Source organism: Tarenaya hassleriana, unplaced genomic scaffold, assembly GCF_000463585.1.
Source record: "Tarenaya hassleriana unplaced genomic scaffold, ASM46358v1 Cleome35, whole genome shotgun sequence".
NCBI lineage: Eukaryota > Viridiplantae > Streptophyta > Magnoliopsida > Brassicales > Cleomaceae > Tarenaya > Tarenaya hassleriana.
The window spans coordinates 878997-892858 of NW_010966617.1; the positions used below are offsets into that span (position 1 = coordinate 878997).

At 42.8% G+C, this 13862-nt stretch overlaps 3 protein-coding genes across 3 annotated transcripts in view; 1 reads left to right on the forward strand and 2 right to left on the reverse strand.

The window, feature by feature from the left end:
* The window catches only part of LOC104822067 (pyruvate dehydrogenase E1 component subunit alpha-2, mitochondrial-like), a 4006-nt gene extending 2682 nt beyond the window's left edge, over positions 1-1324 (reverse strand). The window contains exons 1-2 of the mRNA XM_010553158.2: positions 569-1324; positions 397-476 (exon numbers count right to left, since the gene is read on the reverse strand). Coding sequence (XP_010551460.1) covers positions 397-476; positions 569-1253 — 765 coding nt within the window. The 5' untranslated portion in view covers positions 1254-1324. The remainder of the gene's footprint in view (positions 1-396; positions 477-568) is intronic.
* A 244-nt stretch (positions 1325-1568) lies between these two features.
* On the forward strand, positions 1569-6485 carry LOC104822069 (DExH-box ATP-dependent RNA helicase DExH15 chloroplastic). Its single transcript, XM_010553160.2, has 8 exons — positions 1569-2101; positions 2213-2388; positions 2529-2642; positions 2728-2836; positions 2936-3022; positions 3282-3400; positions 3500-3683; positions 3831-6485. Exons 1-8 carry the CDS (start codon positions 1601-1603, stop codon positions 6081-6083), a joined length of 3543 nt encoding a protein of 1180 aa, XP_010551462.1. The 5' UTR covers positions 1569-1600; the 3' UTR covers positions 6084-6485.
* On the reverse strand, positions 6183-13643 carry LOC104822068 (paired amphipathic helix protein Sin3-like 3). Its single transcript, XM_010553159.2, has 23 exons — positions 13526-13643; positions 13114-13263; positions 12610-12756; positions 12335-12521; positions 12150-12248; positions 11897-12058; positions 11514-11790; positions 11242-11372; positions 11060-11135; positions 10946-10975; positions 10607-10827; positions 10371-10525; positions 10083-10210; positions 9711-9965; positions 8912-9562; positions 8716-8810; positions 7882-8493; positions 7702-7802; positions 7480-7618; positions 7242-7394; positions 6987-7153; positions 6782-6884; positions 6183-6701 (listed from the first exon to the last, which is right to left on the reverse strand). The coding sequence occupies exons 2-23, from the start codon at positions 13188-13190 to the stop codon at positions 6531-6533; spliced, it is 4137 nt and encodes a 1378-aa protein (XP_010551461.1). The 5' UTR covers positions 13191-13263; positions 13526-13643; the 3' UTR covers positions 6183-6530.
* Between the last annotated feature and the right edge of the window lie 219 nt (positions 13644-13862).

Sequence of the window (13862 nt, forward strand, 5' to 3'; positions counted from 1 at the left end):
GTTCATGGTCCCTCTTTCCTCAACCGGAGCGAAATAACACGATTCAATTCAATTTAATTGGAGCAACCAAGAAAAAACAGCAGCAACTAATTTCAAACGAAAAAGATAAGACTTTGGATTGGACACATTCCCGCTGATACTCTTGCTATCCAAGTTCCTATTAATCACCAGGGCCCTTCCAAATGCATATCAGAATCAGACATCACATGAAGTTTTATCCTTTCCATTTCATCTTTTACGTAAAGCCTTATCTCCTAAATCTCTCGTTTCATATCTGAGGGAAAGTTTTCAAGTTTCACAATACTACACCATAGTACCATACCAACAAAAACTGACATAGCTACATATTCAGAAACGAAGTAAAGGACGAACATTTCAACACTAGAAGATCAGCACCTTCAATCCAGGAACATAGTCTCCACGCTTGAAATAGGCCGGAGACTTAGCTGCCCTCCATTCAGCCGTTCCCATCCCGTCTGCATCACCAAATCATCCAATCAACAAAACCAAACCAGAGCCAAACATCACTCTTTCAAAACTCCATCAAAACAGAACATAAAATGCTCACAATGATTATTCTCGCAGACCAGAATCGCAGGCAAGTCCCAAAGCGCCGCGATATTCAAAGCCTCGAACAACTGTCCCTGATTCGCAGCACCGTCACCATACAAAGTAAAAGTCACAGCTTCATCCTTGGAGTACTTCTGCGCGAAGGCCAGACCACACCCAAGCGGAATCTGAGCCCCGACGATTCCGTGACCACCGTAAAAGCCCGCGTCCTTCTTGTAGAAATGCATAGATCCTCCTTTTCCGTTGGAACAACCCGCCTTTCTTCCCATAAGCTCGGAGAACGCCTCTACGAGCGAGCCGCCACGGCCTAAGAACGTGCAGTGGTCTCGATACGAAGTAATAATGGCGTCCTGCTTGGTAATCGCCGCCTCCATTCCGATCGCGACGGCTTCTTGCCCATCGTACAAATGGCAGAACCCACGGATCAGCTTCGCCTTGTAGAGCGAATCGGCGGCGATCTCCATCCGTCGCATCACGACCATGTCGCGGTAGAACGAGAGGAGCTCCTTCGGGGAGGTCTCGACGGCGCGTGACGGTGGCTCCACGAGATGCGCCGTGAAGGGTAACGAGATATCGATAGTCATCGGCGACGTGTCCGTGGAGATCGTCCGGCGGAGCAAGACGGCCGCCGCCGCAGATCGGAGAAGACCGTTGGATCGAGACGAAAGGCGTGATAGGGCCATCTCCGCCGTTGAATTCCGGTGGCTTTTGCGCAGTCAAGAAATTGGGTTTGGTGAGGGACAGACCGAAGGTAAATGAATATATATTTATACAAAATGTCAATATTTTAAAGGTATTTTGGTGTACGCAAAGTGACGTTCCGAATTTTATTTAATATACAAAACATATAATTATTACATGATAATAATAAAAATTATTTCTTAACGGGCTATTAAAATATCGTTTTATCATTTTCTTTTCAGCAACAACTGGATAAATGGAAAATATCTTCCAGGAAGGAAAAATGAAAGAGAGTCATTTATTTATTTATTGGTATAATATCCAAAAAAAAAATTGGAACCATTCCGCCATGAACGCTCTGCCCGTGGTCTCGCTCTCGGCAGCTTCTTCGCTCAAAGTGTTGCCATTTCCGTCCATTCTCCACCGCTCTCTCTCTCATTCGCCAGGATGTTGCTTTCTGAGATCTCTCCTCCGCCGGACTTTGCCGCGTATCTCCTTCCCGCGCTCGAGTTTTCTTTCGCCGGCACAGCCTCAGCTCTCGGGCGAGGAGTACGAAGAGGTGGAGGAGGAGGAGGACGAGGAGGAGGAGGAAGGAGAGGATGAAGACGGTGATGATGAAGCTGCGGATGAGTACGATGACATTTCCGGTGAATTTTCCGAGGAAGTCCCGCAGAGCGACGATGAAGCCGAGCTGTCGGCGGATTTGCCGGCGGAATCGGCTCGGCTGCGCGTGGAGTTGAAGTGGCAGAGAGTGGAGAAGCTCCGTAGCCTTGTTCGGGATTTCGGCGTGGAGATGATTGATATTGATGAGCTCGCGTCCCTCTATGATTTTCGTATCGATAAATTTCAGGTCTTTTTCCTCGAACTCTGAATTTGATTGGAGATTTCAGTTGTGCTTCTATCGATCCTGCGTTTACGTTGTCTGACGTTCTGATATATGGAACTTTGTCGTTTGTGTTAGAGATTGGCTGTAGAAGCTTTCTTGAGAGGGTCTTCTGTCGTGGTCTCTGCTCCGACAAGCAGTGGAAAGACATTGATAGCTGAAGCAGCAGCTGTTGCCACAGTTGCCCGAGGCCGGCGTTTGTTCTACACGACACCGCTAAAAGCACTATCTAACCAGAAGTTCCGCGAGTTTAGGTACTGCTTGCTCCCATGGATTCACGGGAAGTCTGGTGTTCTCTTGAAATGTCTCACGTTAGCAACATTGCTCGAATAGTTGTAAAGGAAGAAGGGAGTTATGGTTGTTGATTTCAGTTGTTGTTTCTTTGTTTTTCTAGGGAGACATTTGGCGATGATAATGTTGGTCTGCTCACAGGTGATACCGCCATCAACAAGGAAGCTCAGATTGTTATCATGACTACAGAGATTCTGCGAAACATGTTATATAATAGGTATTCATATTTGGGCATTATAAAGTATAAAGCTTTGCGTGTTTGGTCTCTTAAGGAGATGGCGGAAAATTGTCTTTTTGTTCAGTGTTGGAATGGCTTCTTCTGGGGCTGGTCTTTTCCATGTTGATGCAATTGTTCTGGATGAAGTTCATTATTTAAGTGACATATCTAGGGGGACTGTGTGGGAAGAGATAGTGAGTTCTTCTGTTCCCTTTCTTCAAACAGCCTCCCCTGTTTCGAAACCTGTATTAATGAAGCCTCTCAGTTGGATTTTTTTTTGTTGATACGTTCAGGTCATTTATTCTCCAAAGGAGGTTCAACTTATATGCCTATCAGCCACAGTTGCGAACCCTGACGAGTTATCTGGTTGGATTGGTCAGGTGTGGCTTGGCTAACTTATTGTGCTATGACTACTCTGTGGTGTTCTGTCATTATGTTCCTATCATAAGTGGCTAATGAAATGTACCTTCACCTATCAATCAGCGTCTCATTTCCTTACTTCTTCAAATAGCTTCTGTACTGGTTTGCTTATTACGTTCTCAGTGTCTTGTTAACAATACTATTACTATGCTACTGATTCTTAGTTGTGCTAGTGGCGTAGTTTCTAAGATGTGTTATTTGCAACGTCTTTTCATTCAGATACATGGCAAGACTGAGTTGGTAACATCGTCAAGACGTCCTGTTCCACTAACTTGGTACTTCTCAACGAAGCATTCTCTATTACCATTACTCGATGAGAAAGGGACACGCATGAATAGGTACTCTGTCTATTCCTCAGTTTTCTGACAGTTTGGATGTTTTTTCCTTATCATAAATAATGGAGCGTGATACTAAGAGTTTAATATAAATTGGAACAGGAAGCTGTCTCTCAATTACTTACAACTTTCTGCTTCAGAAGATAGATTGTATGATGACGATTATGAGGGGCCTAGGAGAAGGAAGTCCAGAAAACGAGGTGGTCATATGAGCTACAATAGTCCCGTGAACGTTTCTGAGCACCCTCTTTCGAAGAATGAGATAAACAAGATTCGCCGTTCTCAGGTATTATATTAGTTTTCTACAAGAAAAAAGCAAGTATTGGTGCCTTTACATGTTCTCTCGATATCCAAGTTCTCCACAATTTCTTTCAATTCTTTGATTGAGATGTCTCTTAATCGTTTAAGGACAAGGTTAAATTATAATTTCCAGGTTCCTCAAATCAGTGATACGTTATGGCATCTTGAGGCAAGGGATATGCTGCCAGCGATATGGTTCATTTTTAACCGTAGAGGATGTGATGCAGCTGTGCAATATGTTGAAAACTTTGATCTTTTAGATGAATGCGAGAAAAGTGAGGTGGAACTTGCTTTGAAGAAGTTCCGTGTTCTTTATCCAGATGCTGTGAGAGAAAGTGCAGAGAGAGGACTTCTAAGAGGAGTCGCTGCTCATCATGCAGGCTGTTTACCTCTATGGAAATCATTCATCGAAGAACTGTTTCAGCGAGGGCTTGTTAAGGTTGTCTTTGCTACTGAAACTCTTGCTGCTGGAATAAACATGCCGGCCAGAACAGCTGTTATTTCATCTCTGTCTAAAAAGGCTGGTAATGAACGGATCCAGTTAAGCCCTAACGAGTTGTTCCAGATGGCTGGGCGTGCTGGACGTAGAGGCACTGATGAAAAGGGCTACGCTGTGCTGGTTCAGTCACCTTTTGAAGGTGCTGAAGAGTGCTCCAAACTTGTCTTTACTGGAGTAAAACCTCTTGTGTCACAGTTTAAAGCTTCATACGGAATGGTACTGAATCTTTTAGCCGGTTCTAAAGTTACTAGTAAATCAAACGTGTCGGAGGATGTGAAAGTCCTACAAGCAGGGAGAAGCCTGGAAGAAGCCAAGAAATTAGTTGAACAAAGTTTCGGAAACTATGTGAGCAGCAATGTGATGGTTGCTGCTAAAGTGGAACTTGCCGAAATAGACAAGAAGATTGAGATTCTGACCGCTGAAATAAGCGATGAAGCAATAGATAAGAAGAGTAGAAAACTCCTCTCGAGGGAGGAATACAAGGAGATCACTGAGCTTCAGGAAGAACTGAGGGAAGAGAAGCGCAAGCGTACTGAACTGCGCAGAAGGATGGAGTCTGAGAGATTCTCAGCCCTAAAACCGCTATTAAAGGGGATGGCTGATGGACATTTACCGTTTATGTGCTTGCAGTACAAAGACTCGGGAGGGATCCAACAGTCAGTCCCTGCTATTTACTTGGGACATGTCGATTCTTTCAGCGGTTCAAATCTTCAAAAGATGATTTCCACACATGAGTCTTTTTCACTGAAGGTAATCGAGGAAGAGTCAATGGCGGAAGATCCTGAAAAACCTGTTTTGGAACCATCATATTACGTGGCCCTTGGCTCTGATAACTCTTGGTATCTCTTTACGGAGAAGTGGGTTAGGACTGTATACAAGACAGGTTTCCCTAACGTTGCTCTAGCGCTGGGAGATGCTTTGCCTCGGGAAATCATGAAGATGCTTCTTGATAAAGCGGACATGCAGTGGGATAAACTAGCTGAATCCGAGCTAGGAAGCCTGTGGAGCGCGGAAGGATCTCTCGAGACATGGTCCTGGAGTTTAAATGTGCCTGTCTTAAGCAGCCTTTCTGAAGAAGACGAGGTGTTACATATGTCAGAAGAGTACGATAACGCCGTGGAGAAGTACAAGGAACAGAGGAGCAAAGTATCGCGTCTGAAGAAGAAGATATCTCGTACCGCGGGCTTCAGGGAATATAAGAAGATACTAGACAATGCAAAGCTGACAGTGGAGAAGATAAAACGGCTCAAGGCAAGATCGAGACGTCTCATCAACCGTTTGGAGCAGATAGAGCCATCTGGTTGGAAAGATTTCTTGCGGATAAGCAACGTAATCCAAGAAAGCAGGGCACTGGACATTAGCACGCACGTAATCTATCCTCTTGGAGAAACAGCAGCTGCAATCCGAGGAGAAAACGAGCTTTGGCTTGCGATGGTTCTTCGGAACAAGGCTCTGGTAGATCTAAAACCTCCACAGCTGGCCGCAGTATGTGCAAGTTTAGTCTCCGAGGGCATAAAAGTCCGAGCATGGAGAGACAACAACTATATCTACGAGTGCTCCGATACTGTAATAAAGACGGTTAACTTCTTGGAGGAACAGAGAAGTGCTCTGCTGCAACTGCAAGAGAAACACGAGGTAGAGATCTCATGTTGTCTGGACAGCCAGTTTTCTGGAATGGTTGAAGCATGGGCGTCGGGATTAAGCTGGAAGGAAATGATGATGGAGATCGCGATGGATGAAGGTGATCTTGCCCGTCTATTGCGTCGAACCATCGATCTCTTAGCTCAGATTCCTAAGCTGCCCAGTATAGACCGAGTGCTCCACCGTAATGCAGCGGCTGCAGCTGACGTCATGGACCGGCCCCCAATCAGCGAGCTTGCCGGCTAGATTGACGACATTGGGAATATGTGAAGAAATGGGTATGTAAAGCTGGAAAGAGGAGGTATAAGACATATTTATTCATTCAGGTGAATAAACATTGAAACAATGAGAGCAAACAAAGGGGAGAAAGGGGAAGTGTCCCAAATGTTACAACATACAGAAGCCCTCCTATGTACAATGCTGATAAAAAGAAAAGGAAAAGAAAAAAAACTACATTTGGAGCTAAAGGAGATGCCAAAAGGTCCTTTACTTTTTTTCTCGTTCTCCCTTTCATTTTTATTTTGTTTTAATCATTCAGACAAACAAACAACATGGGACCAGAACCAGATTGAGGAATCAGCAGTCGTAGAGAAGCAGCCTTCATCCGGTTCGGTTCCTTCTCTTCGAAAAGGAAGGTAGGCCAGTGAATTTGCCACATTTGTTGAAGAAGTTGACTTCTTTTTATTTTTTCTTTCACTGGCCAGCAAGAAGTTGATGGTATCTAAGAATCCTCTGTTGGTGTCTAGTTAAAGAACACATGGGAACGGTGTCTTGTCTGAGGGCTGAACCACTCTGGTCCGAAGCTTTCCTCTTCCTCTTCTTGGCACGATGCAAAAAATCCTCTGTGTCTAATACATACGATACCTGCATAGAGAGAGAGAGAGATTTCAAAACCAAGCTCATATGTACTCAGAAACCATAAAATCAGGACAAAAACTCTTTACCTTGGAAGAACTGCAGGCTATCTTACATTCCAATCCATTGATTATCTTAACTCCTTCAATGGGGTATAGCTGCTCATCACCTCCTCCATTTTTGCGTTTGTTCCTGAAACCAACAAAAAAAGAATTGTTTCACGAGTTTCCTCATTGGTTCGAGCAAACCAAAAAACAAAGGCTAGTGTGTTTTGTCCCGTGTTTCCACGCTAACCTCTGTAAATAAATCCCGGACTTGTCTCTTCTGTTTGGTCCAACAGACAGGAAGTCATTGTGAAGATAAGCTGCAAAACTCGGATCCATGATTACGGTTGTCACCTCGGGCTTCTCGTATCCGTAGTCCATAAGCTGGATCGTGAGTTTCGTTGGTGTTGATGATTTCTGCAATAATTTACAGAGTTAGTGGAAGCACCAAGGAGTTACAATGGAAAAAGAGTCGATAAGTTTGAGTAAAAAAAGAAAAACTTACGCATTCAAAGCGGTAGATATTCTCATCGGGGATGAGAACACGAGCATTATCATAATAAACAACATCACCAAATCTTTCGAGGTTCCTGGACTTCTCATATGTGCATAGCTGTATAAGCTTGTTGTCCGTATCATCGCTTGCAACTACTTGGAGCTAAATCCGAAACACAAACAGTTCAGTTGAATAGCCAGCCATTGAAGGACCAATGAAAAAACACGAAAAAGGGGAAAAAACTTACATGCTTAATGAGCTTATAAATTAGTTTGTCCAATGTGAAGAGGACATATGACTGAATCCCGATAATAGAATGGCAATCATCTTCGAATTTTGCATTATCAGATGTACCATCAACCAGGTTGTATAAAGCATTCATGAAGCTGTCCATTCACAAAAGTGAATGCAAATTGAGCAGAGGAGACGACGAGAGAATAATTTACGTACAAAAGAAAAAAAAAATCACCTGGAGTAGGGATCGCCGTTGTTCTTTGCATTCATGCCTTTCCACTTCCTTTCTGGGGACGATGAATTGATCTTTGCAGAAAGTATTCTCTCATACAACATCTGTCAAAGATTAACCGTCTGTTGTAAGTTTTTTACCTCAGTGAAAAAAGCTGGAAGCTTTTAGTGATGATCCTCTTACCTGGTGAAGCCTGAAAAGGACATAAAATGAATCATTCCCGTAAAAGGCCAATGAGTGCTTTAGAGAATCCTTGTCCTTTTCACGCGATCCTGGAGAGACATACTTTGCGAGAGGCTTCACATGTTGTAAGAACCGTTCTGAAAACGGTAACGCAGACCTGTTTCCCTCCACATCGTGGGCATTAGCGTCACCTTCGCTTTCTACCTTGTTATCACGCTCTAGTTCATCGTCTCCTTGCTCCTCCCGAGAACAATCTTCACCTTCACCAGACTCGGTTCCAGAAACATCGCCATTCTCTGATGCATTTCCGCTTTCCTCTGATGATCTTGGAGCGCTTTCATCATCATCAGCTTCATTCTCTACACCTGTCTCCCCATGGCCATGACATGCTTCCTCTTCTCCACTACTCTTTCGGTTTAGGTCTTTTCCGCCATTGTCATTAACCTTGTCGGTTGCCTCCACACCACTTCCCGCAAAAACTGAAAAATTGTCTTCCTCGAAATCTCCATTAGGAGAAAGCTCACCCTCTTCTCTTTCAACTTTCGGCTGTCCACCCAATCCTTCATCGCTTCTTTGATTCCCCGTCTCTATCAATACTTGCTTAACACCGGCCTGTGGAGAAAAATTAAAAGCACATCAAACAGATACCATCTCTTGCCTACTACCATAGAACTAGAATATAACCCTCTAAAGGATTTCGACTTTTCTAGTTTTCCTTAAAAAGAATCTAAGCACAATGAAACCATATAGATCATATGGAGTAATCCCTTTAGACAGTTTCATATGAATATCTGCGAGATAATAGAGTTCAAGAGCTTCATTGCCCAAAAATACCTCTGTTTTCGGCGAATTCCCATCGTTAAGCTTCAATTCTGTCTCACTTTCGCCGCCGGCTCCACCACTAGGCCTGGGGTTAATATTGCTAAGACCTGACCAAGTGAAAAAAACAAGAAGGGTACCTTACCACCCATCGTTTCATTAAAGGAAACTTGAAGAAAAAACAGTACTGAAGCAAGATTTCGGGTGTTACCTGCCATGTATCCGATGCTCAGTCTCCCATTGTTTTGGTCTGATAATCTATTCCCAGGGGATGCATTTGAATTGTGAATACGTTCACTACACATAGCTTCTTTGCTGTCATGTCTTTCGTCGGAAGTGGAAGCATGCTTCGGTGTTTGGTCATGCCGTGTGGAATCACATAAAACATCTGAGTTCTTACGAGCAGAGACATCCCTCTCTGGATTACTAGGTTGTCCCATCCCATTATTTCCATTGACTTTTCGGGCGGCATTGGAACGTCTAGAGCTGACAACATTAGCACCACCGCTATGAGAACTGCCCTCGCTCTCCCCGACGCTTGTGTTACCACTTTTCACATTCTGGTCGTTCTTGGACTTGGCAACATCTTCTCTGTCTTCATCGCCCCGAGGCCGAAGAGCACCAAACATTGGTTCCACAAAGGTTGTCCAAATCTTCATCACCTTATCCAACTGTTCAGTTGTGCACATTTCAGCACACGAATACTTGATTAGCTGATACAGATCATCGTGAATACCCGGGTCCCGATACTCAAACTCCAGATGGGGAGAAATGGATCTCCTGTTTCTTGCTGCAATAACAAGGAACGTATCATCATCCTTTCTCTTCTTCTCGGTGATCTCTTTTATCTCCGCAATCAGTGCTGCAGCAAAAAAGAAAGAAAGAAAGTAATACACGAGAAATTCAGCAACACATTGTAACCAAAACATGGATAATATTGGTTAAATGCTTCTACCACGATCCATTTCTGTGACATCAAGATATCCAGATACAGGGTTTCGGGGAAAAACCTTTCGTGCTCAGATTCTTCGAGTCCTGTTGTTTGAAATAGAAACTACGATGATCGAGTGATTTGTGGTAGTTCTTGGCATATATTTCAGCCCAGACTTTGTTAAAATCAGAACGACACCTCGCCCAATCTTCTTGCTTCTGTTTCAAACGGGTTAGTATTACGGGCAAAGCAAGAGACGCATTCTTCTTCAGTACGTCCATGACATCGAGCCCGTGGTCACCATATAGGCGTTCGATGCATCTTAGGTTCAGAGCTAAAGGGAAAAAAAAAAGAAGTGAAAGAAATCCATTGTTAACGGAAAGAAATCCGTGAAACCGGATAAGATGCATGCAAAAGACAATGAACAGTGATATTTTTGTACCGACTATACCTGTGAGGTAATCCTCGATACGGATGGGGCTGTCAGTTCTCAACTCGTTACTGTTAATTTTCGCCAATAGTTCCTCCACACGCTTTGCTGTCGAGTTCACAGACTCCAACAACATGTCCAGCTCAAACCTAAATCCACATCAACAGACATTTTATTCACCAAATGATAAAAGGCGGTCAGATTGTGATGGAAAGAACGTAACATCAATTACAGAAACAACAGGACAGTAACCATTATTCATCGAAGAAATGGAATAAAAATGTTCTTCCTTTCCACCGACTAAACAACCTGTCATCCTCACAACGGAAGAGGCTCTCTTCGTACTGGTTTTTCCGCATGTGTTTAAAAGAATAATCTTCACTTCCTGAAGTGACGGAAACCCAGTGATCGTTGAGTACTTGGCTACCAAGCTCGGTTCTTGAGCTTGCAACAGGAATCGGGTACTGCATGAAACAGAATATCGACATGAAAACTAAAACCGGGGAAAAACGGTTAAAATCATGATGAACCACGGCTATACATACACTCTTCGGAAGTAGCCGGTAACTAGGAGTGCATTGCTCACAGTTTGAGAGATCGAGTTCATTGATAGGTTTTGCCCATTTGTTACTTGCTGCAGCCTTTTCAAGCCTCTCCCTCTCACGGTCTCTTTCTCTATACTTTTCATCCCTTTCGCGTTCTCGGTCTCTGTCCTTGTCTTCCACCTTAGCAGATCGATTATAACTGCCTTCACTCCACATGGATTCTGCATCAATCCAATGACGAGAACCCGTTTTTTTCCCTTTTCAGTTTTCATTGCAAATTACTAAATTAAAAGATATATATATATATATATAAATTTTAAAGAAGAAAGCCAAACTTACTCCTGGTAACAATGCTAGAGAGCAATCCTTCTGCCAAAAAAGAAAAGACGAGATCTATGTTATTTTCTAAACCAAAGGAGGCGAGAAGAGAAAAGCATAATTCCGCTCGGCTACCAGTCTTTTCACACTGCACCAAAAATTCTCTGAAAGCATCCGTGAGGTCCGGATACCGTCCAATTAAATCCCCCACCTGATACAAAAAAAATTACGTGGTCGAACTCCGTATCATTGACCGTAAGTACATCCTCAAACTAACAAGGAGAAAGAGAGAGTTTCGAGTCCACGTATATGCATACCAAAGATTTCAACTCCGGCTGGCTGATTATTTCTTTTGAATAGAGATTAAGGCATCTTAAAAATTCCTGGTACTCGGAAATGTGTAGCTTTTCCTTCACTCTATCCACAAAACCAAGTTCTTGGCTATAACCTGTCGCAAAACAGAGTCCTTTTAAAAACAAACGCGCAGAATATATAACAGAGAAACCGACGCATAATTTCGGAACATGATTAGAACACGAAGTCAACAAAACTCACTTATTTAAGGAGGAAAAAAAAACAGAACTATCACCTTCCCTGCCTTGATTGGAAAGTTCAGCAGAATTATCGCCCCTAAGTGGTGGTTTGCTTTTGCTGACGGGAAACTGCTGTGTCTGGCTATCATATTCAAAATCTCTACCGCCTCTTTCGCTACCTCTCCCGTCTCTGACATCCCTCTGCTCGCTTTCTTTGTCATTACGTCTCACTTGCTCTTCATTTTCTTTCATTGGAGATTTCTCGTGGTCCAGGTCAGGACGCTCAATGCTCAGGTCACGGTCAGGATGTGAAGTAATAACGTTCCTTTCCTTCTGTAAACAATGCCCATAACAGATGTGAATTTGGTTATAGACTTTTGATAACACGGTATGCATATAGAGAAAAATTTATCCCAAGTAAAACCCGGAGAGGAGAAACCTTATCAGAGGGCATTTGGCGGATCATAGTATGCACAGACACGCCGCCGTCGCGTGACAAAGAATTTTTAACGGAATGAGATGGTGCAGTTGCAGAAGTATCGGGGAGAAAGTGAGTAAACTCGACTAGCAAATCATGATGATCCCGAAAAAGGGTAGCCACCTGCAAGATAAACCCGACCACACCATGGAAAGGAAGAGCAACAAAGCCAAAGGAATAACAGCATAAAAACACTGATTATCGATGAACATACCTCCTGGTAGACCTCAGTAATGGACTTATTCTCCTTTCTGTACATATTCAAAATATCTAAAAATGATTTGTACACACGATCATCCCCCTGAAACCTCGTCTGCAGAGTAACGATATCTAAGAGATGGGCAGAAGAAGAAGCAAGAGCGCTGCCATGGATTCAGATTATCGGGAAATGGATCGAACCTTAATCTTGTTGACAAAATTAATCGCTTCCTCAAACTCAACAGGTTTCTTCGGAGCAGGCTGCCCGTCCTCGGGCAAGAGGGTGATCTCATAACCCTTTGGCAAGAAGGTATTGAACCCTAAAATCAGCTCTCTATGACCTTTGAAAAGTTCCTTCACCCTTATTATTACACCAGCGGTATCGATTCTACAGGATGGACATAGAGCACTGAGCGTTACATTGGAAGAGGGATGAACAAAAGGGCAAATCAATGGATCGGAGATCGAAACTACACCTCTGAGCCTTAAAATCCTTCATGACCTCGAGAAACTCGTCGTATTGTTCGCGTTTATCATGGAATTTATCCTTCACGGCCTTGAGGTAAGCAAGTGCATCATTTGTAGTTAGCTTCTGGGCACCTCCTGGTCCGACCATTGTTTGACTTTGTCCAGATGGAAAGAAAATGCGTCAGCGAAAACTAGATAATTGAAAGCCTTTCAGAATCTCAAAGCCGTCACCGCTCTTGTTCAAAGTAAAAAGTCAAATCCTGGGCCTTATGGAGAAGAACTGTAATCTCTCCTACAAGGTCTAAACGACAGGATATGCTCAAATCCGACAAGAAACTACCATTACAGATCAGTTGGAAAGCATGAGAACTCGACGAATCAACCGAACTCTGAGAAGCTCAACATGAACCAGACCAATCAAACAAACAGAAAAAGGAACTCAATTTATCGATTAAAAGCTTGCCTGATCTCAAATGGAGGATCGAACTGACGAGATTAAGAGATAGGCTTACGCTTCTTCACGAGACGAAACGACAGGCCTTCGAATTTGAGTGTTCATGTAAATTTCATCATCTCTCGACCTCTTCATCGCCCAAAAGCCCAAAATACGAAGAGATGAAAAAATCGATTTATCTTCATCCAGAAATCACATCCTTAGAACTCTGGAAATCAATCACAAGAAAAACAATTTTTTTTAAAGAAAAAACTTTGTGAGAACCAAACTCGAACTCGAACTCATCCCGACCATAACAAGAACCATCAGCAGATCTAGCAACTAGAATAAACACAAATCGAAATCAACAACAGATTGAAGCAATGAACAAAAAAAATCCGATCATTTGAACTGAATCCGCGGATTATTTCTCACATTCACTTCACCATAAAGTTAAATGCTTCGAAATCGAAAGAAGATCGTATAATTACCGAATTTCGAAGATAAACAAGAGACCAAACTTGTTCTTACATCCCACGAAATACAGATAGACCAAAAAAAAAAACAATCCCTGAAGAGAAGCCACTGAGACAAGTTTTATGAAAGATGAGAGAGTTACCAAAAGGATTTCTACGTGACGCTTAATTAGAAAATGTAATTAACAATATTATTGTTTTTATTTTTATTTTCCCTTTTCGTTTTTTCGCCCTCTTTTATTATTTTCTTTTCTTTTCGAGAAGCTAAATTGGTTTTCAAAGATGATTAAATATTAATTACGCTGTAAAACACACACACATATATATATATATATATATATATATGTACATA

What these genes read in the sequence shown, in the direction of transcription:
- LOC104822069 (XM_010553160.2), top strand. Translation starts at nt 1,601, where the DNA reads ATGAACGCTCTGCCCGTGGTCTCGCTCTCGGCAGCTTCTTCGCTCAAA. An exon ending in TTCGTATCGATAAATTTCAG is followed by an intron (nt 2,102 to 2,212) that starts GTCTTTTTCCTC and finishes CGTTTGTGTTAG; the next exon opens with AGATTGGCTGTAGAAGCTTT. An exon ending in AAAGGGACACGCATGAATAG is followed by an intron (nt 3,401 to 3,499) that starts GTACTCTGTCTA and finishes AAATTGGAACAG; the next exon opens with GAAGCTGTCTCTCAATTACT.
- LOC104822068 (XM_010553159.2), bottom strand. Translation starts at nt 13,190, where the DNA reads ATGAAGAGGTCGAGAGATGATGAAATTTACATGAACACTCAAATTCGA. An exon ending in AGCCGGAGTTGAAATCTTTG is followed by an intron (nt 11,136 to 11,241) that starts GTATGCATATAC and finishes TTTTTGTATCAG; the next exon opens with GTGGGGGATTTAATTGGACG. An exon ending in TTCCGTTGTGAGGATGACAG is followed by an intron (nt 10,211 to 10,370) that starts GTTGTTTAGTCG and finishes ATGTGGATTTAG; the next exon opens with GTTTGAGCTGGACATGTTGT.